Source organism: Colius striatus, chromosome 3 (genome assembly GCF_028858725.1).
Source record: "Colius striatus isolate bColStr4 chromosome 3, bColStr4.1.hap1, whole genome shotgun sequence".
Classification (NCBI taxonomy): Eukaryota; Metazoa; Chordata; class Aves; order Coliiformes; family Coliidae; genus Colius; species Colius striatus.
The window spans coordinates 71,028,229-71,049,335 of NC_084761.1; the positions used below are offsets into that span (position 1 = coordinate 71,028,229).

The window sequence follows — 21,107 nt, forward strand, 5'->3', positions numbered from 1 at the left end:
TCTGGTATAGTCTAATTCTACAGGGTAGACACTACCTTCAGGCCTGAAGGAACAGAAGTCTAATAACAAATATAGTACATATTATTTTCACTAGGAGTTGCAAAGTTTACTAGTCCACTTGATACTGACTTTTAACTAGTCTGCCTGTTCTAAGAATTCTGTCATTTCTTAAGACAGAAAAGTTGTGTTATTTGTGCATTTAAACAGCACAAAGCATCTTTCACACTGTAGCACAGAGGCTGTAGAGAGATGGATTGTGGAATCACCTGAGTGAAGTGATAAATTAGTATATCTTGAGTGGGTGTATTTTAAAATTCTCCTGTTAAAATATCATATAAACAGAATACTGATTGGCCTGTTAGTGGAACAGGAAAGAGTTAGAAATGTCTTGAAACAAGCTCTGCAGCTATAGAAAGGGTTCCTCAAGTCTATACATGTACATGCAGACTTTGCATGAACAATGGTCTATTATTTTGAACTGTTCAACATCTATTAGAAGTGCCATGCTGAAAATTCTTCCCTGATGAAACAGCTACTGAAAGTGTAGTTGTAAAGCACCTAATTCTCACCTGCCCACCTCTCTTCTCCTAAAGAAAGAGTTATTGTTACAAATATGCCTCCAGTTTTGTTCCTGGAAGAGAAAAATGAATTAATCCATGCTGAAAAACTGAACTAGTGCGTCTAAACTCCATGACTATGTCCCACTTAGGCAGAGTAGGGTTACAGCCTCTCAGGTGAAAATAGAAGACAAAGGAACAAATGCTAACGGACAAGTAAGGGAATGTTCTTCAGCTTATCAAGCATTTGCATATTTCTCTGGTTTTCACAGATGTAATTCCCATAGCAGTCAACTTAAAATGCTAGATATTTTTTGTTTCAGAATAATTATTACATTTTAAAAGGAATTCAGAAGCCTTTTAATTCATTTTCATGGGAGGCTTGGCATAGAGCAAACTGCTATCTCTCAGTTTTCTACTGTCTCTATATATTTGTTTATATTAGAAAAATAGTATTTCCATTGCTTCACTTTGAGGTGGGAAGGAAACTACTGAATTCTACAAGTTTGTTTGGTTATTTCTTCTAAAATTAAACTGAAAATAAGCATCAAACTCTCTCCTTCACAGAAGACCTAAAACTTACAGAAGCACATTCTATTCAATCTTGCAGCATTATATGGTCACATGCACTGGCAATCTATATAGTCTTCAGCTCTCCCATCTATTCCTGTGGTGATGATGCCAGGGAAAAAAAAATCATTCAGAATTCTCCCTTTACCTTTGTACAAGGATTCTGGTGCTGTCTATTGGGAGAGCAGGGTGAACTTGGAGACAGCGCAGCTTCAGCCTCAGTGCTTTTGAACAGCAATGATAGAATGGAGGTCATTGGGTCTGAGTGAGTGTGGTGGTTTAGCCCCGGGTGGGTGCCAGATGCCCCTGAACTCCTTCTATCACTCCTCCTCCTAAACTGGACAGGAGAGAGAAAAATATATCGAGAGGTTTGCGAGTCAAGATAAGGACAGAGAGATCGCTCAGCAATTAGTGTCACCAGCAAAACAGACACAACCTGGGGAGAAAATATTTAATTTATTAATGAACAATCATAACAGAGCAGGGAAATGAGAAATAAGACCAAACCTTAAAACACCTTCCCCCACCCCTCCCTCTTCCCAGGACTCTCCTTCCACCCCACCCAGCAGCACAGGGGATGAGGATGGGGGTTGCGGTCAGTTCATTACAGAGGAACTTTGCTGCTTCTCAGGCGGAGGCCTCCTCGCAATTCCCACTGCTGTACTGTTGGGTCCCTCCCACGGGAGACAGTTCCTCAGAAACTGCTCTGGCATGGGGCCTCCCACAGGGGCAGCTCCTCACATCCTTCCCCAATGTGGGTCATCCACCAGGAGAACAGTCCTTCACGTACCAACTGCTCCAGCCTGAATCCCTCACAGGATCACAAGTATTGAGAGCAAACCTGCTCTGGCATGGGCTCCTCTCTCCCCATGGGCTCTTAGGTCCTGTCAGGAACTTGCTCCAGGCATCCACCCACTCTGGTGTGGGCTCCTCTACAGGCTGTGAGTGGATCTCTGCTTCATGGTGGTCCTCCATGGACTGCAGGGGCACAGCTGCCTCACTTCACCACAGGTCACAGGGGAGTCTTTCTTCCAGGGCCTAAACACCATCTCCCCTCCACTGACTTTGGTGTCTGTGGAAATGTTCTGATATTCTCCCTCCCTGTTGCTCCTGCAGTTTAGGGTTTGTGCAGCAACTTCTTCTCAAATATGTTATTCACAGAGGCATTACCTCAATCACTAATTGGCCAGGCCTTGGTAAGCTGTTGGTCCATCTTAGAATTGACTGGCGTTAGCCATATCAGCTGCAGGGGAAGCTTCTGACAGCTCTTTGTTTAAAGAAGCCACCCCTGTAGCTTGCCCTGCTACCAAAACCAGGCCAGGCAAAACCACTACCCTGCATCTGAATTTGGAGTTCCATACTTATGGATTTAAGGCCCAAAGTCACAAGAAAACCTGTGTGCTTAAAGTGAAAGATAGATGTTATCTCCATTTACATTTCTTCAAGCACATGCTCAGCTGCAATGTAACTGGAGGTGACAAAACTTACTGTAATTTTTTTTACAGTTAAGTTTTTTAGGTACCTAACATTCTGCTCCAAAGTGTATCAGCACTGTGACTTCTGACAAATCTTTTCTGTGAACCGAGAGGTACTATCAAACCAGCCTTCTTCTGCCTCTCTCAAAAGCTCAATCTAGAAAAATTTTAAAGTGTATTTGTTTGATCAGAAATTGCAAAATCTTTTATATTAGCTAACACTTTGCTTTTGATACTCCACCTGTATCTTTTGGAGGGCCTCAACTCCTAATACAGGGCTACCAAAGTGACCTTAAGTCCCTTTGCAACTCTCAGTACAGCTGCATTAGATATTTCAGAGAACTTGACTAGGTGGAGAGAGAATTTCATCCTGTGCACCTTTTAGGGTTCCAGTTTATCAGCCCAAGTGGGGCAAAGTGTTGAAAGCCTTTAAGAACTGATAACTGTGTTTGTTTACAGAGACTTCAGTAACACAGAGACATTATGTAGTGAACAGAAATACTACTGTGAGACTTGCTGCAGTAAACAAGAGGCACAGAAAAGGTAAGTGAAGAGCAGCCTATTTCACCGTGTCCCCCCTGGGCTTTCACAAACCTCCTTGTTATTTATTGTGTTTAGTTATCTAGAAGCCTTACACCCCAACTGCGTTCTCTGTATGGGCCGGATAACCTATATACAGATTTAAAGCCATTACATGTTTCTTAGTATATAACCCCTTACTGACTGCTGTTACTTGCAAAGTGCTTTTACAATGCAAACTTTTACTCATTAAGGAAAGATAGAGTGGCTTTGAACTGGTCAGGACTTTATTAAGTGTACTTTAATGGTTTCGCAGGATGAGAGTAAAAAAACTGCCAATGATTCTTGCCTTACACCTAAAGAGATTTAAGTACATGGAGCAGTTGCACAGGTATACCAAGCTGTCTTACCGTGTAGTGTTTCCTCTGGAGTTACGTCTCTTCAACACATCTGGCGATGCTGTCAACTTAGATCGGATGTACGACTTGGTAGCTGTTGTTGTTCACTGTGGAAGGTAAGGTACTTTTATATACACTTTGAACTGTTGCCAGACGTTTCCAAGGCCAGAGATGTGCCTGACAAAATGCGGGGAGAGTGGGAGGGAGGACCTAAACCTTACTGCTACACCAAATTGCTTGTGTTTGCCTGAACCTCTTAGCCACCTTTCCTCATAGTAAATCTTTAGTCAGGCGTGCAAAGATTGGCTTAAATTGATGGAGCTGACTCCTTCCTCATCAGGCCACAGAGAGCTTGGGAGCCATGACTCTCTGAGGGCCAGACACTGTTAGCGTGTGAGATTGTGATCCCATAATAGATCACCTTGGTCTCCCATCAAGGCAATGAAAATGATGGTTTTAATAAAGCTTGTCACATATGAGGTATTGTCAAATAAGAAAGGAACAGGAAAATCCTTGGGCCCTTGAGAATACAACCCATTCTCCTGCTGCTCAAAAACTGTAACTAAATATTCATGATTGATGCTAAACAATTTTCCCTCTAAAATTTAGTTCATAATGTTTTTTAAATAATTGCAACAGCTGATGCCTGCCACAAGCAAATTTTTAATTGTTCTGTAAGTTAATTTGTATATGGCTGTGACAAAGATGAAAAGAACACATTTAGCTTTCAGTTGATGAAGTCTTTGCAACAAGTCAGTAAAAAGGTGAAAGGAGTAATCATCTACTGTATCACCTGGAGTGGGTTTACAATATTCTTCATAATAATTAGTTATAATTCTGGCTGCTTACATATAGAAATGCAAAATGGACACAACAGTATGCTCTAATACTTTGGGGCTTGTGTTTTCATTTTGTTTTCTAGTGGACCAAATCGAGGGCATTATATTACTATTGTGAAAAGTCATGGATTTTGGCTCTTGTTTGATGATGACATCGTAGAGGTCAGTATACTGAAGGTCACGAGCACAGTTTCTGTATTTATATTCTCTTCTTTATTTGGGGTTAAAATTCTGACCCAGATCTGGGTGTAGATTATTAGGCTGCAAAAGCACAGATGGATTGTAATGTGACATTTAGCTCTACTCTGTTAGGAAGTAAATTTGCAAACAAAATTATTCATCCTGAAGTTCTTACTCTGTCAATGTCAGAGGGGGCTGTTTTATTTCGGGGCAACATCAAATGTTTTTGACATTAGACTTGAAAGGTTTAATTTGGAGTGTTTTCTTTGTCTAATAAAATCAATTTAATTCATTAAAACCTAAAATATCCAGAAGCTATATTGCAATCCTTGGCAATATCATTTGGCAAATTTGACTGGGTAAAGCTAGTGTTGCTGTAGGATTGTAATTTTTGAACAACTGGGGAGTTACAAGAGAGTCTGCATTCTGTAGTTGATCTGGGTTTGACCAAATGTAAATTAGAGCTGTCTAAGCATTCTGCAATTTGTTCTAAATCAAACCATTTATGTCATTGTGGCACCTTGACAAAACTGAGGTCTGAAGTCTGATTTCCCAGGAGTAAAACCAATGGAGGAAAGAAAGCACTGGGACATTGGATGGGAATCTCTTGAAGAGGGTTTCTGGAAATTTCAGAAAGATGGTCACATTTATGTTTTTTAGCAGTGCTCGCTACTTCATTTCAAGGAGTCTCTCTGTTATTGGAAAAAGTCAAACTCAGCTAGATTCACTGAGACAAACATTCCTATTGACTTCAAGGACCAAGACCAGAAGGGTTTAGTCCCTGAACATTACCCTTTCATTGTTTAAACTGCAAACAGAATTTGCTAACTGCTACTCCGAAACGAATAACTGCACTTGTCTTTTGTGTTTATACAGGCATTTAGTCAATGTTTGGTATTTCTTTTACCTAACAGAACACTATTGTTTTTCAAACTTATTTTGTAGAAAATAGATGCTCAAGCTATTGAAGAATTCTATGGTCTGACCTCTGATATATCAAAAAATTCAGAGTCTGGCTATATTTTATTCTATCAGTCAAGAGAGTGACTTGGCAAACTGTGACAATTGCGCACAACGATGCTGCACACAAAGGAAGGTGATGGCCTCCCCTAACCGACTTTGACACAGATGACATCCTGTATGGTTGAACAACGATGCACTCTGTCTCCTATTAAATGGTCTGTGTGATATTGACTGTAACTATCCATTTTTGACATGCAGAACTGTTTGGTGGGGGAGGGTTGTTTGTAGTTTTTAAGTCTGAAGAGTTAATTGCAGTCAGATTTTCATGGAATTTATATGGACTAACATTTACAGTTAATAAGATTTGGATGTCAAGAGTTAAACCCAATCCACCTAGAGTAGTATTTTATATGGAAGTGTTCATTGCATTTAGGGCAAATTTGTTTAAAATTTTCTAAATGGCTTTGGATTGTGTTGATTTACAAAGCATTCCTTGAAATACATCCTGACATATGCTTACCCTTGTTTCAAGTGTAAGGAAAAAAATCTGTTTCATGACGATCTGAGTTGTGGTCATATAGGGGATTTTTTTACATGTTACTCTTTGCTGCAAAAAAGAAAGACATTCTTCCATAATCATTTAAGCTTTGGATTGTTGAAAAGTGCCAGTCCATAACCTCAGGCCTAAAATTCACATAGAGCAATTTAAATTACAGTGGAACTAAGTAAGTCTGTATATCCAGTCACTTTGTTTATCATGAGATAGTACAGAGGAGGTGGGGTTTCAGAATTTACAGAGCACTAGAATAAAGGGAGTGAGACAGCACATATGACAGAGATAAAACACATTTCTAGAGACTGAGCTTATCTTTTGTTAAAATGATACCATAGATTGTTTTCTTGATTTTGAGTTTGCAGAGATTGCAACATTGCTCATTTATAACATCCATCAGAACTGAAATTACACTTAAGGTCCATTTAAATAAGTTATGTCCATTTAAAATGTTGTTCATACAAACGTAAGACATGGCTTGATCCTGCAATTTTCTGAAAATATGTAAGTCCCAATTTCATTTCTGAAAACAGAGTCCATTTCCTGACTACATAACATAATACATGACAGCCACTTTACACATGCTGACATATATATATCACCTCTAACATTTTGGCCATGTTTGACGGCATTTGGGTCACTACAGAAACAGACAGGGCTTTGAAGTCTCTGATTTTAAAAACATCAAAAGGCTTACTGCAAAAGGCTTTGCTTGTGATTTTACTGGGTGAATTTGTCTGGCACTAGTCATGCACTGGTAATAAAATTGCTAAAGTCACATGCTGAAGTTTGGCAAAGAATGAATATAGAAGAAAGTATCAATAGGGTATGAGAAAGGATCGATAGCAGGTTGAGGCAGTGGTAACACTGGGTAACTCTCTTGCTTGGTTTGACACTTTCACTACATTAGGTAGCTCTTTAACTTCAGTAGCCAAATTCCTATTCCAATGAAGCCAGGAGAAAAAACACTCTTGTTGCCTTCAGGGGTAATGTCAGTTGTTTCTAGTATTTACAAGGAAATATTCCCATCTCACAAAATGTATTACTACTTGGTTTATTTCATTCATTCTCATTAAGTATTTATTAGACAAAAATTGCTTTTGGTCCTTTTGTTTAAGAAGCCTGCCTGACACTTTATGGTCCACAATCCATTTCAAGAAATGGATTTTGAAGTGCAGCTGAATCTTATATTTTAGTCTTTGTAGCAAAGAGAATAACTTTTTTTTTTTTTTCCATTATAATCTACTGTGAATGTGAAATATCTTTTGTTAAGTAATGGTGAAAATGAAGTACCAGCTTCTACTGTAACATCAATTGGACTTATCAATGGCCATTCTGTAAACTAAGGAAATGTAGCACTTTACACTGAATGAAAAACAGAAGTGGACTTTTCATCTAACATTATTTGTGATTTATCATGTTATTATACCCCTACAAGAAAACAGATGTAGAATGTAACCTTAGAGTACTTACTTGGGTGAATAATAGTAGTAGTCTACAGAGATCATTCATGTGAGTGAAGGCTGGTATGCAGGCTCAACACAAGCATAACTGGGATGTAGTTCTTTTATTGATGTTAGAATGAAATGTTCTGTCTCTAACACAGAAGACAGACATCTTACAGGAGACTTCAACTCTCACTGAGGCCCAGAAGATTTTCCACTGAAAAGCTAAACCTGCAAATTGCTCTTTAACGGATTTATTTGTAATAATTCAGAATTTCCATATAACAATACAATAATCATTCACCTTTTAAAGTGGGTAAGCTTTCCTCGTTGTGAATAAAGGCACTTTCTAGATTGGCAATAGCCAGTGTTGGTCCAAAAGTCTGTACTTAAGAGTTTACTGCTGAATGTTCTTAGGGGCATTCTTCAATTTCATCAGAACAAATATTCTTAAGGTATTATTTGAATGTTTATATGAAAAGTAATTTTTCACAAAAATAAATTAAAAATCAATTTTAGGAAATGTTTTCCATATCTCAGTTGACTTACCTGAAAATTGGTTTTTTAAAATGTTGTTAATATGAATTAGCATAGGATAATAAGCTTTGGTTTTTCTCCAGATGCAAGATAGCTCTGTGTTGTAAAGCACATATAATTGCAGTATGTTACTGAGAGTAAAATTAGAAGAATAAGCCTTTTCATAAAGTATGAAAAACCATTTTAAATTCATGCTAGGCTGTGAAAAAACCACAGCACTGGTATCACACCGGTGCAACACCAGTGGTCTGAAATCAAACTATGGAAAACTCACTTTACGACAACACCAGCTAAACTAAAGAGCATTTTATTTTGATTGGAAAATAAAATAATAATCACAATCACAGGTCTATATATTCTGTCCAGTCTACAGTGTGCTGAATGTCTTCCCTTCAGTCCAGCAAACTCTGTCACGGCTGTGTGAACAGTCCCACATTAGGCAGTAAAGCTGCTAGGTCAAATTAAGCATATTCACGTGGGTTTTGCACATTTGGGATCATCACAGGAACAGTCATGTGGTGTGTAATGTATTTTAGTTGATGAAATAAAACATAATCTTTCTTCTCTTATGCTAACATATCAATTTCCAATCCCTTACAAAAGAGTGAAAAATTATCTAGGACTATACAAGCTTTTCACTCATCACCTAGAAGACAAAATTGAAGCACAGATGTCTAACAGTACTCTGTGCATCCCTAAAATGACTGTTTTTAGGGTGTTGAGTTCTGAGTGTATTAGGCTTAATGGTATCTGAAGTTTTTTACTTGTTTCACATGCTATTGCTGAGATGCATTATCCATTTATAAGACTTATTACTACATTCATTCTTAGAAAATAAACATTTCAGTCCTATGCTGTTTTTCCACCAAACCCAGTGAAGCACTGCAGTGCTGATGAATCAGTTATCTTAGAGGATGAGCTCAGACCTCAGCTTTTATGTTTCATGGAACAGGCTGTCAGGATTTTATGTAATTTCTATTTGCAGAACGTAGCAGAGAGAGGCAGAAGAGGGGAGTGATGGAGAAACCATACCTGTGAAGCAGAATACATTGTTGAAATTAAGTCACAAAATTAGTCTTATCAATTTAACTTTCATAATTTACAGTTACCTCAGAGCAGTAGATTACAACTTAAACGTCTTGTTCCTTTCGCAGTTGGAGTAAAGTAAAGCAGTAGGTGTTTCCTTCAAATTAGTTTTAACAAAGATACTGAAGACCGAATTAAGCTGAAACTGAAGTTGGCATTACATGGTGGGTCCCAAACTGCTACCAGAACCTTTCTTTCATCTTCAGACATTACGTTTCATTCACCCATCTGTTACAGCATCATGTATTTGGGACCTGAGCCGACAACCTGCAGCTGCCAATGATTCTGCCTCTCAGCAGCAGACCCTTCCTGTTTCATCTCTTTTTTTGCTGCTTGTGGCTGACAAACTTGAGCAATATTTTACAGCTGAATGTGTACTAGAAATTTTAAGAGGTTTTGGCTGTGTACCTGTTCTTTGCTAGTACCTTTTGTCAATGTTTTAATTTATTTCTCTTTGTTGGTATTTGTATAATAACTTATGAAGTTAATACTAGCTTTCTGATTTTTATGTACCTTGATTTTTTAAAATGTAATCAACCCAGGCACTTTAAGCAACAATGTCAATCTTGTGAAATTCCAATCAGCTTAACATTTTGCCTTTGTTCTGTCGCTTTTGCAGCAGTTTGCTTCTGATCCAACATCTGTAGTTACAACCCAATTTCCAATTTTAGTTTTGTAGTCCTAGTTGGGTTGTAAATTAGGGAAGCCCAAATTTGTTCACACATATTTGTTCATACATCACAAGGATGCAGTATTTACTACGTATCTGCTACACACAGCTATATGTACCTGATGAGCTGTACTCCTAATGCCCATTTCGCAGCCCTTTTTGCACTCTACCTGCCAACCCATCTGAGAATGACTGCAGTGCTTGAATCTGTGTCACAGTTATCAATGACTGAAATTTAGAAAAGCTCCACTTCTCTCTGGAGAATTCTCTTTTACCAAGCACAGAGCTAGCTGTCAATCAGCTGATGATACAGGTATTGCTCTCTCTGCCATTTTATTTGTGCTCTGTTGTAAGAATAGTCTTAAGAGCTGGATTTATTCTTGGCCCTTGTGTGAGTGCTAGCAAGGAGAGCAATCTTTCTGTATCTTTCTTCTCTCCTTTTGGGCTCATATAAATGAAAGAGATTACAAAGTGGGTAAGGCTGATGTAAAAAAAACCCCACACCATCTATCAAAGACACCGAATGTTTCTTAGAGGCCAGCATCTGAAAGTCATTGACTTTCTGTGTTGTTAAGGCACCTTGGTTTTTCAGACATCATATTCTCTTTGATCAATCAAAAGGCCATGGCTTTTTCCTGTTGCATTAGTTATCTTGCTGACGTGTTTCTTCTCAATTTGACGTGTCCCTTCATTTTTAAATTCCCCTTGGCAAGCCTCAGCAGCACCCTTTCATTTTTTTCCCAGTTAACATGCATTACATCAAAGAGATTTCTTGAACCTGTCCCCAAGACTTTTTCAGATTAACACACTTTTTTTGTGTGTACAAGGTCAAATAACACCTATTGGGAGGCCTGTGCCCACCTGATGAGACCATCTGGGCTAAGCCCACACCTTTTTACACACTAATGATTCTTTACCCCCTGGGAGGTTTGCTTGCTGGCTTTGCCCGGATGATTTAATATGAAACCGCACATACCTCCCTTTATTCATGGTCTCAGAGTTGCTATAATTCTTCGATAATTCTGCTATTGCACAATGTAAAATGAATTAACTTCTGTGCACCTTTCATAGTGGTCAATTTACTGGCCTAATGCTTCTGATGAAGGCTGCTGCAGGTGGCAACTTAGCTATAGGTAAGAATATTAAAGAGTAGGTGACCTTTCTGTGATAGCACAGTAGGTCTGTAGGAGGAGCCGGACTGACCTGCAGCTTCCTAGCTCTCAGCTTGTACCCAGCTGAAGGTGATGCTCCATCCTGTAGATAATCCTAACCCTTTTCCCAGAGGTTCCAAAATGGCAGGAGCAAGCCCTCTGTGAAGACACCTTTCAGTTCACCAAAACGTCATCCTTGCCACAGTCGATAATGAATATTTGCAACCGCTCCCTCCCCGCTCTCCAAAACCTCATTAATAGATATACATTCCTTAAAGAGGCTGAGCTTAAGCGTCAGCTTTGTCTTGGCAGTGGTGTCCATACTGGCAAACGTCCCAAGGCAGATTGTGTTCCCATACTAAATTGTTTCCTAGTCCTCTGTCATCCCTCATTCTAACAGCAAGACCAACATCAAGGCAGCCACATTACAGGTTTGAGTGCTTTTCCTGAAGACAATTTTCTAGCTTCAGTGGCTTTTGTGAGAGAAGACCTAACACAAGTTCCATAATACATCCATGTCTCTTTGGGAGTAAAGTCACCATATGCTGTATGAATATGAGTGTAGGATAGGAGGAAGAAGAAAGAGAAGAGGAAGAACTATGGAAAGGGCTGGGTTGTTTTTTTTTTTGGAAGATTTGAATATGTATATCTGTTTGTATATATATAGTCCCTCTCTACCTTGTCAAAATGATGCAATCATAATAAAGCTAATTGCATATTTTGTGCTAGTTTTTTAAATGGAGTAAGAGGTAGTATTAGGCACACAATTGGGGACATAAAAAATACTGAATTTCTAGTAAAGCGTACAATACATGGTGTATGTGTACAGTTGAGTATCTGCTCTTTTTAATCATGTACGTGTAATTAAACCCTGCACTACCTGCAGAACTGTAAGATAAATCTCTTGTTGGTTATTAAGGTTGTAACATAAGAAAACAGTATTTTATCCTGTTAACATGTTTATATTTTACATAAAATAAACTCCCTAGCTGATCTTACTTCCATTCAACTTGCTTTGAATTCAGCTGGAGACAGACTAAGGCTGAACACAGGTGTTGGTTGTTACACAACAAGCTTCTGAATGTCAGGTATCTGTATTCTTACAGGCAGCAAGGCTGCTGATGCTCGCATTTTGTTTCATGTAATGGAGTCATTGCATTTTAAACGAATTCAGAGAATATTTCACCACCTGGGCTAACTGCCTCCAAAGTGTCTTAAGGGACCAGATTTTGCATGCAGTTCATGAGTCATCTTGGTGGGATACACATACATTTGCATGACTGAGCTGTACCTAGTTGAAGCACATCACTGGCCTTGCCAATTTTACCAACAACAGCCAAAACTGAATAGAATAAAAAGCAGCCAGAATTGATCTACCTTTTGCATCAGAGAATAACAGGAATCCCAAGCCCTTTAGCCTGGTATTTTACCTGTGACTACCAGAGTGGGAAAGGTTTTTGCTAATGAGGTCTAAAATTCTGTCAGAGAATTGAAATGTTCCTATAGACTGCTCATTTTCCTGAAGGTACTAATTAGCAAACAGAACTTCCTTCCTCAAATGTGAGGCAAATAAAATGCTGGAGTTTCTTGCTCTGGTCAAAATGGGTTCTTGTTATTCCTTCAGAATCATTTAGAGAACCAAAATCAAACAGCTACCAAAGTGCATGTTAAATTTGTAGCTAATACACTGTAAGATTTATGGCACATCCAACTAACAAAGTACTAGGTTGAAAAACGTGTCACGTCTTAACAGCACGGATTTCCTCTCGAACTGAAAACCCTGAAGTTCCTTTAAAATTATTCCTATGTTATTAAAACATACGCTTTTAACTGCAGGATCGAGAGAAATGTAAACCAAATGAGATGAAAGAAATAAATAAATTGCAAATCCATACTTTCAGAACATTTTAAAGAAATGAAATATATTGTGTATATAAACCAAGAAAAGATTTCCGAGAGCAGGGTTCACCGTCATTGTACATGGGCTCCACTAGAATTGCTCTCACTTCAAAAATGCATTTTCCCAGAAGTTGTATGATGTTTACCCATGTCTGTCTTTAGGCCTTATTTTTTGATATGATTTAGATTAATGATTTTAGATTAGATTGAGCCGTGTTCTGTGTACCAGACAAACAGAGAAATGGTAAAAATATAATTTCATCTTGATTAAAAACTCAAGTAAGAGAGTAGAAAATGATAAGATTCCTCATTGAAATACACTTACTAGACTTGAAACAACATTTATTAGACATGACTAAATATATGACATGGAAGACCATATTTCTGGAGATGTTCATTTCCTTGAATGTCTGTATGCAATTTAAAAATTAAGTAAAAATTTTTGAAGAAGAAGAATAGGACAACAATTTTCAAGATTCATACATATGTACATTCTAATGGAACATTTCAATCATCTGTTCTGAAAACCATTCCCCTTCACTTATTAATATCAAATAGTAGAAGATTATTCCATTGCATTGTTAAAATTCATTCACCCTCACTTCATGATTTGGTTGCTCTATTGTGATCTAAGAGCTGGTTGCTGTATTGTGACCTAAGAGCCTCAAGCTTTCCTCAGTCTAATGAGGCTGTAGCCATGTGCCCTTGCTGTGCCTGGGAGACTTCTGTGGCACAGGCTATGGGGACAGCAACCCTCTGAAGATCTGGATCTTCCTGGAGCACAGGATGAGTCCTTCCTCTAAGGACACACCAGACTAGTGATGGCTCTCCCTAAGAAGTTGCTAAGCAACTTCAATACTCCTTTTCCCCAAGCTCTTCTTTCCAGGAACTCATGGTATACAAGTTTTGTGTTATTGCCAGTACAGAATCACAAGAAAACACATTAACAGATCTAGATAAAAGATAAGCAACCATATGTACTTTCCTGATGTAGTTTGCTCATGCAATCTGAACCTAAGAAGACTCCTTTAACTAATCAATCCAAGCCCTTTCTGAACCATAACAACATTTCCATTTTTTCCCCTGTGGTTTCCTTCCCCATATGCTTACATGACTGGGGGGAGGTACACCCGGCTACTTTATCCAAGTGTCTACTGCTCTGAGCACAAGGCTTGGGTTCAGATGTGAAGGATGGACTTGCTGTGAAGGGTGCCATTGGTTGTATTCACTGCTGTATGAGTGACCATTATCAAAGTGAACACACTCTTTGTCTATATCAGCTTAACCAACCACAAACACTTCACCTGGTGCTAAAAGTGTATTTTGCCTCACCACCAATAGACAAACAGCCAAGGAGGCAACAGCCTGGAGTGTGCAGGTTGTCTCAGGATGCGTGGAAGGACCTACCAGAATCACATAGAATTCAAGAGGTGCAGACTGATAGAGACTTTTTGCCAAATCACCACAAGAATAAAATAAAAAAGTCAATACTGGAATGAAATTTGGAATAAGCCAGAGTGAAACATTATCCTTTGCATTTCATTTCACATACACATGAGGAAAAAGTTGTTTACCAGAACAGCAAAAATGTTGACACAGAAGAGACAAATTTCACTCAGCATTGCAAACTAGACATCACAAATGCTTAGCATCAACAAAGACACTACCTGATGGCAACCAAGTTTTACTGTCAATCGGTTTGATGTAGCTGTAAAGAAGCTCCAGACATGTTTGCAGTTTTACAGTGGCATTAGTAATAATACAAACTGCGCTAAAGTTTCTGTCAATGTCCTCATAAAACTTTAGTTGTGCAGAGCTGTGTTTTCTGTGCAGCTGTAAAACATGGTATGTGTGGAACAGTGTAAGCACTGGAGAAGAACAGAAGTTGGTTTATGTCCACTTTCTGAAAACACAGTTTAGGAGCACAAACAAAATCTTGCACTTTATTTACACACTAATTATATAATTCTCTTTGTCATTTATGAAGCATTTTTCATCCTCAAAACAGTTTACCAGATAACTTAATAACTTCCCAACTCTTAATTTGGTGAAAATAATAGAAATAGAGTATTGCATATCAAAACTCCTATGTATTTTCGATAACTACAACTTGAGCTGAATCTGGCCATCCCTCAGCTAGACCAGTTTAACTAGTAGGAACATTTTCATGTGCTCCTTGGCAGCTGCCTTGATGACCTATTAACTTCTGGATGCAGTTCAAAGTTCAGATCTTGTAGCACATTGCTTCAGGATAACCCGATCTCTTGCTATCTCTGAAACACCTTGTGTTGCCTGGAATGCACTGGGGCAGCTGAGGTTACTCGGGAAGTTTATCATAACAGTGCTCTACTTTCCAAGGAATGGATGAGCTTTCTTTTGCCCCCTAGTACCTGTTAATTATTATACACCAGTAGGAAATATCGAGTAAAGCAAGGATAATCTAACTTAGTTGATTTATCTCTCTTCCTTCACTCTGGATATTTCTAGTTACATTTTCAGATAAACAAAGGTATTTTGAGATAAGGTCATGGAAGTTTTAACTGGTCTAGTTCTGTAAGATGAGTAGTTCAGGCAGAGATCAGTGTTGGCTAAGACATCAGAATGGTACTCAGTTGCCCCTCAGAAGCTCGAGGGGGGAAAAAAAAACCAAAAGGTAAGCAGAACTCTTCCCTCTAACTTTTAGAACTATGATTTTTTTAAATGCTCAGGCACAGGTTGCTAATTCTACTCTTGACATGTATGGGAATATTTCTAGGCATACTGCATCACTATGCTGAGATGTGGTTCCAACCAATGTTGATTTAACTATGCATTTGCAATAACATGCTTCACAGTAGCGTTCAATATTTATATTAAACCGTATTTTTACCATGGCTTAAAGAAGGTGATGCATTAAATCTGAAAGTATTACTTTATGGTATTACTTTTTTTATACACATTCAGAGTCATGCAGTGTTCTCAAATGCAGCTAGCGAGGAGGAGGAAAGATAGTTTTTGATAAAACAAGCAGTACTGCAGAATTACAGGCCGTGCACAGCCAGCCTTTGGTGTTGTTATGACACCTGTGGCAAAGACAGACATGGGGAATGTGTTTCCTTAACATACTGAATCTCTTGCTGTCACTCTTGTGCAGTCAATCCCAGTCTCCAGATACTGAGCTGAAAACAAACCACTCCATTCACCGTGCTCTATATAAAAATGAAGTTTATTTATCCCAAGGTATTTTACTAAAAATCCCTGCAATACAAAAATGAGCCATATTCCCCAGGCAAAAGGTGATTTTATCTTGAACCTCTGTTAAACCTGAATTTATGCAATCATTTCTTAATGAAAAAAAAACCAACATGCAGGTTCCCTGGCATAATTTCAAGTGGTATTTTGCCCCCTTTTTATGGGTTTGGTTAGTTTGATCTTTTTTCCCCTTAAGCCACAATGTATGGGCTTCTTTATTTTTCCTGTTATGTTTGTAATTTTGGATAGTATCTTCTACCATTCTATCTCTCATTGAATAGAAGAGTACTTAGCTTCTCTTGGAAGAATCGCAATATCAGCCCACCAGCTTAGTGAATATTGCGTCCATTTAATATCCAGTGTTATAGGGAACATTCACAAGACACATCCCTCAGGACAGAATGTTCAGGAAAGCAGCAAGGTATATAGGTTGAACATTTTCAATCTCATATCCATTAAGAACTATTGTATTACATAGGGCAAAAAGTGCAACCTCCCCCTTCCTCCTAGAAAACTGGGATGCCAATACTTACCTCTCTCAGAGAAATGTGGAGCTTAGGTCAGAGGATTAGAGGCTGCAACTTCAGCTGTTTTTATATGCACAATAATTAGATTATAACAGTATATTTTTTCCTTTATAGGCAATCTTCTTGTAATAACTGCAAGCACTCCCTTCAAGGGGGCAGGTTTGCAGACACTAAGACTAGCTGACTGTTATTTGACAGGAGAAGGTCTTTACAAAGAGACCAAATAACTGTCCAGAGGTGGCAGGAATTCGTTCTGTAATACAAATATGCTCCAAGCTTGTCCTGAATGGTCAGTATTGAATTTTATTTCCAAACAATATACCCCATCATAACTTTAATCAAAGTCAGCAGGCAAAGATCAGTCCCAAGGTGAGTAATAGGTGATCTAACAAGGCAGTTGCTGCATGTTTCTTTGAGCTCACTGTGTCTTACAATGACTGTATCTAGAGATTTCTGAGGAAAGGGGGGAAACACTACTGCAGGCAGTTATGAAGCAAATAATCCACTGAAGAAAATAATTTCCTTACAAAGAAAAGAAAAGAACATTTCCAAGGGAAAGAAACTTTCTTTTCAAACTTACTCAGTTAATTGTTGGGATTTTTTACAGATAGGAAATAGGCTAATGGGTTATGCACTGTGTACTACCTAGTGCTTTACATATTTGCTTAGATTATTTCCCCCCTAAAAATATTTTGTCACCCATAAGAGTTTTTCATTTATGCCTTAGATAACATTATCAGCTATTTACAGTATTACTAATTATATCTTGGACCCTTGTAAGGATTTTAGGATGACTACAAGATCATCAACAAAACTGATATAGCAGGGATAATACAAAAAAAACCCCTCAACAACCCCCCAAGGGGTTTATGAAGTTAAATATTAACTTGTAAACAACAAAATTTTTGTCCATAATTCTGTCCTTAAATTATTTCTCTCTTAGGTTTTGTGGTCTTCACTTCAACCTTGTATTTCATGTCTTCGAAGCAGAGAAGTCAGCTAAATCATTGCAATGTTCTGAGAGGGAAATGGTTAATAATTATGAAGGGGATAGAGAAATGCTGTGTTCTTTTTATGAAGGGCAATTCCTCACCCACATGGGTGTTTGGAGCTCAAAAGGATCAGCTTTCCAAAAAAACCCACGTTTTGAGGCTGGAACAAACACTAGCAAATGCACAGCAGTGAACCATCCTCAGCTGTTACTGTGATGGACCTGTGGTTTAAAGAGCTGCTGTTCGTTTTCAATGTCCATTCTCATCAGACCTTTTTTACTGGGTACTGAGCAAATAAAAAGCAGCTATTCTCTTCCAAAAGCTGCTAAGATCTTTTGTAGAAGAAAATTTGCATTTGTCTGAATGTTAATTTTATATTGCTGCCCAGCCACAGAGGAGTAATTTTCTTTTGTTTCCTCCCCACACCCACAGCCAGGAAGAGACTCCATACCTAACCTTTTCAACCCTTTGAACAAATTAGGCAAACCTACATGACAGGGTGACTTTTCTGCTTAATGGAACAAATAAGAGTAGTCAAGGACATTACACTAGAGAGTCACTCTCTCGTGGTTTTGGGCTATAGCAGCTATGTGACATGAAAATATTGTGTGCTTCTTAGTGCTTTTTGTTATGAATATTTACCAAGTGTTGCCTGTACTCTTTGGCTTCACAGCTTCTTAATAACAATCTCAGCATTCCCAGACTTTGAGAAAGGTCAGATCCAGACCTAAAACCAGTTCTGAGTTTTATGAGTTTGATGTAAAAACATCAGTAATACTTGTTTTTAGAAGCAGCACATGGGACCCAACTAAACTCACATTAGGACTGCTATGGAGTTTACAAGCCATATGGTTCAAATCCATTTACAAGTGGTGACGGCTGGATAGCTAATCTCCTGATGGGTGATGTGGTAGATTAGATAACTAACAAAAGTGTATAACATAGGAACTTGTAAGTGACAAGGATTTTTTTTTCCTAACCAGTTAAATCATTGTCCAGTTTCACTTGCTCCTCAGTCAAGACATCATTTCACACACAAAGAATATTCTGTCTCTCTGGTTTGAGGTCTACTTGAGAAAGTGATAGGAGAAGTGATAGATGACTGTCTCAAGCACAAGCCTCAGGGCATGGGCATCTTTGTGCTCCAGAGTGTCTTGCAACAGTATCAAACATCATCCTACTGTCACTTCTTAAAAAATATTATGTGTGCCCAATTGTTTTGCAACAGCAGCTTCTCCTCTTGTTGCTATTTCCCCTGAACTGTAACATGGATATTAATCAAAATAGAGAAGTCACAGAGGGAGAAACTTTATTTCTCTGATACCATGCATTTCCTTGGCAGCAGATGCCTTTTAACACTTATCTCATATGCACACTGGAACTGTATTTTCCTACTTCTGTGGAAAAGCACTGATTTTCTTCCTCACAGATCCCACCTGCCATCCTTCTGTAACAGGAATTTAATAGAAAGCCAAAAACAACTCCCTGTGCCTCAAAAAATCCTGAGACTGCATGTAATGGACCCAAACACTGATGAACATGGGCTGATGAAAGATAAGCTCAAAACAGAACACCACAACTAAATAACCCTCAACTGGCATGAATTATTGTCATCTGTGTTTATGCAATACTTAATACACATGAACATATAGGAAAGAAAATTCACCTTTTGCATGCTACAATTCAGCATGTTTTGGGGCATTCACTGAAATCAATGTGAGCAGTTTTTATCTTGTTATGCTAGAAAACTGGCCAGGACAGGCAGTAACTAGGTGTCTGTAAACTGAAATATATATAATACTCGAAACTAGGTGCATGTTACTATATTTGCAAATATAGTGTAGAGATGTTTGACCTTGGCAGTCTGTGATGAGTTTCCTGAAGTTAAAAGTGCTCACAGTTTTCCCTGTGCTTTCCAGGACAATTTCCAGACAACCTCAGGCTGAAAAGACAAAAAAGAGAGACATGTTTCTGGAAAAAATATCAGCTCCAGGAGTGTGGCTCAGCATGAAAGTGTGGGGTTTGGAGGTCAATAATGCTTTTTCTCCTCTTAGTGCCTGGCTGTAATCTAAGGACAAGAACAAGTACAAGAACACCTTGTGCACAAGGAGGTTGAATAAAAACAATGTCTATACTGTTTGATCAAGGATCTATTTGACAGAGGGCTCTCTTTGGTTTTGGGGGCAAAAAGAATTTAAAGCAAGCACGTGCTAAACCTTGAAGGAAATACTCAAAAACACTCTCATGCTGCCTTTCTTTTGATAAAAGTGTCCACATCCAAATAACTCTTTGCTGTCTAAGTCTCTCAACAATATGCATTTTGTCTCCACAGCAGTACATTTCCAGTCTCTAGTACCACAGCAAACAGAAGCTAACAGTTAAATTGAAAATTATGTCTATTCTTTAATTATTTTATGACTCCTTTCATATAAATCACTTGCATTTAAACTGCCTAAAATCCATCCTACAAAGATCTTTTGTATGTATTTCTATAGCAACACATAAAGGAGCAGAAGTTTTTGTTTTACTGTGTACATAAAATATAAGCCCACATTTTATGGATGCTGGCATAATATATGGTCACTATTTCAATTGTTTGTTTGCTTGTTTATTTGTAAGGCTGATCTACTGTGTGGCATAAGAGAGGAAGCAAATCCTGGTCTCCCTTTCAGGACTATGTAACGGATGGGGAGGCTGCACCCTTCAAAAGCAATTTGAGGAAATGTGAGTCTTTCATCCTCTTCTTAGGACTCCTGAGATTACCTCTGGAAATACATGAGCATACTCTTTTGCAAGGACCCAAAAGGCTTTTACAAGTATTCATTCAGGTAAAGTCCTTGACTGGAGTAACAAAATACTCCAGTGACTCACGTGCAATAAAACTCAGAACTCCTAATTCCTACGTCTCCCTGGGCTCGTCAGGCCCCTGCCCCCCACTTGCTCGCATCCACACCCCAGACAGACCATTTGTTCTCCTTTCCATGCCCAATGTCCTGTAGGACCTTGAGATAATTACCTAGGTTTCTTTTTTCACCAGTAAACTATCCGCTGTTATTACAATAAAGGGCAGCAAAGAACCTGGCACTCAATAACACCACTAACAGCACCAAAGTGTCTCCCATGGAGCATAGCAATGGAAAGATAAATGTCATATGTATAAATACTTTTACAAGCAAAACTGAAAATATTATTCTTATAATTTTTCACCTTTTAATTTTTTTTTTTTTTTGCATTAACTTAATGTAACGTATTTCAACTATTTTGTGGGCATTCAAAATTATAGAATCATAGAATCATAGAATGGTAGGGGTTGGAAGGGACCTTTAGAGATCATCTAGTCCAACCCCCTTGCAGAAGCAGGTTCACCTAGATCAGGTCGCTGATCAGGTCGATCAGATAGGAACATGTCCAAGCGGGTCTTGAAGACCTCCAGGGAAGGAGACTCCACAACCCCTCTGGGCAGCCTGTGCCAGGGCTCCATCACCCTCACAGTAAAATAGTTTTTTCTTATGTTT

General features: G+C 38.5%; 1 protein-coding gene across 1 annotated transcript in view; it reads left to right on the forward strand.

Moving 5' to 3' along the window:
- USP46 (ubiquitin specific peptidase 46) overlaps positions 1-11,897 on the forward strand; it is a 35,077-nt gene extending 23,180 nt beyond the window's left edge. The window contains exons 6-9 of the mRNA XM_061993395.1: positions 3,062-3,145; positions 3,438-3,635; positions 4,442-4,520; positions 5,484-11,897. Coding sequence (XP_061849379.1) covers positions 3,062-3,145; positions 3,438-3,635; positions 4,442-4,520; positions 5,484-5,585 — 463 coding nt within the window. The 3' untranslated portion in view covers positions 5,586-11,897. The remainder of the gene's footprint in view (positions 1-3,061; positions 3,146-3,437; positions 3,636-4,441; positions 4,521-5,483) is intronic.
- The last annotated feature ends 9,210 nt before the right edge of the window (positions 11,898-21,107 follow it).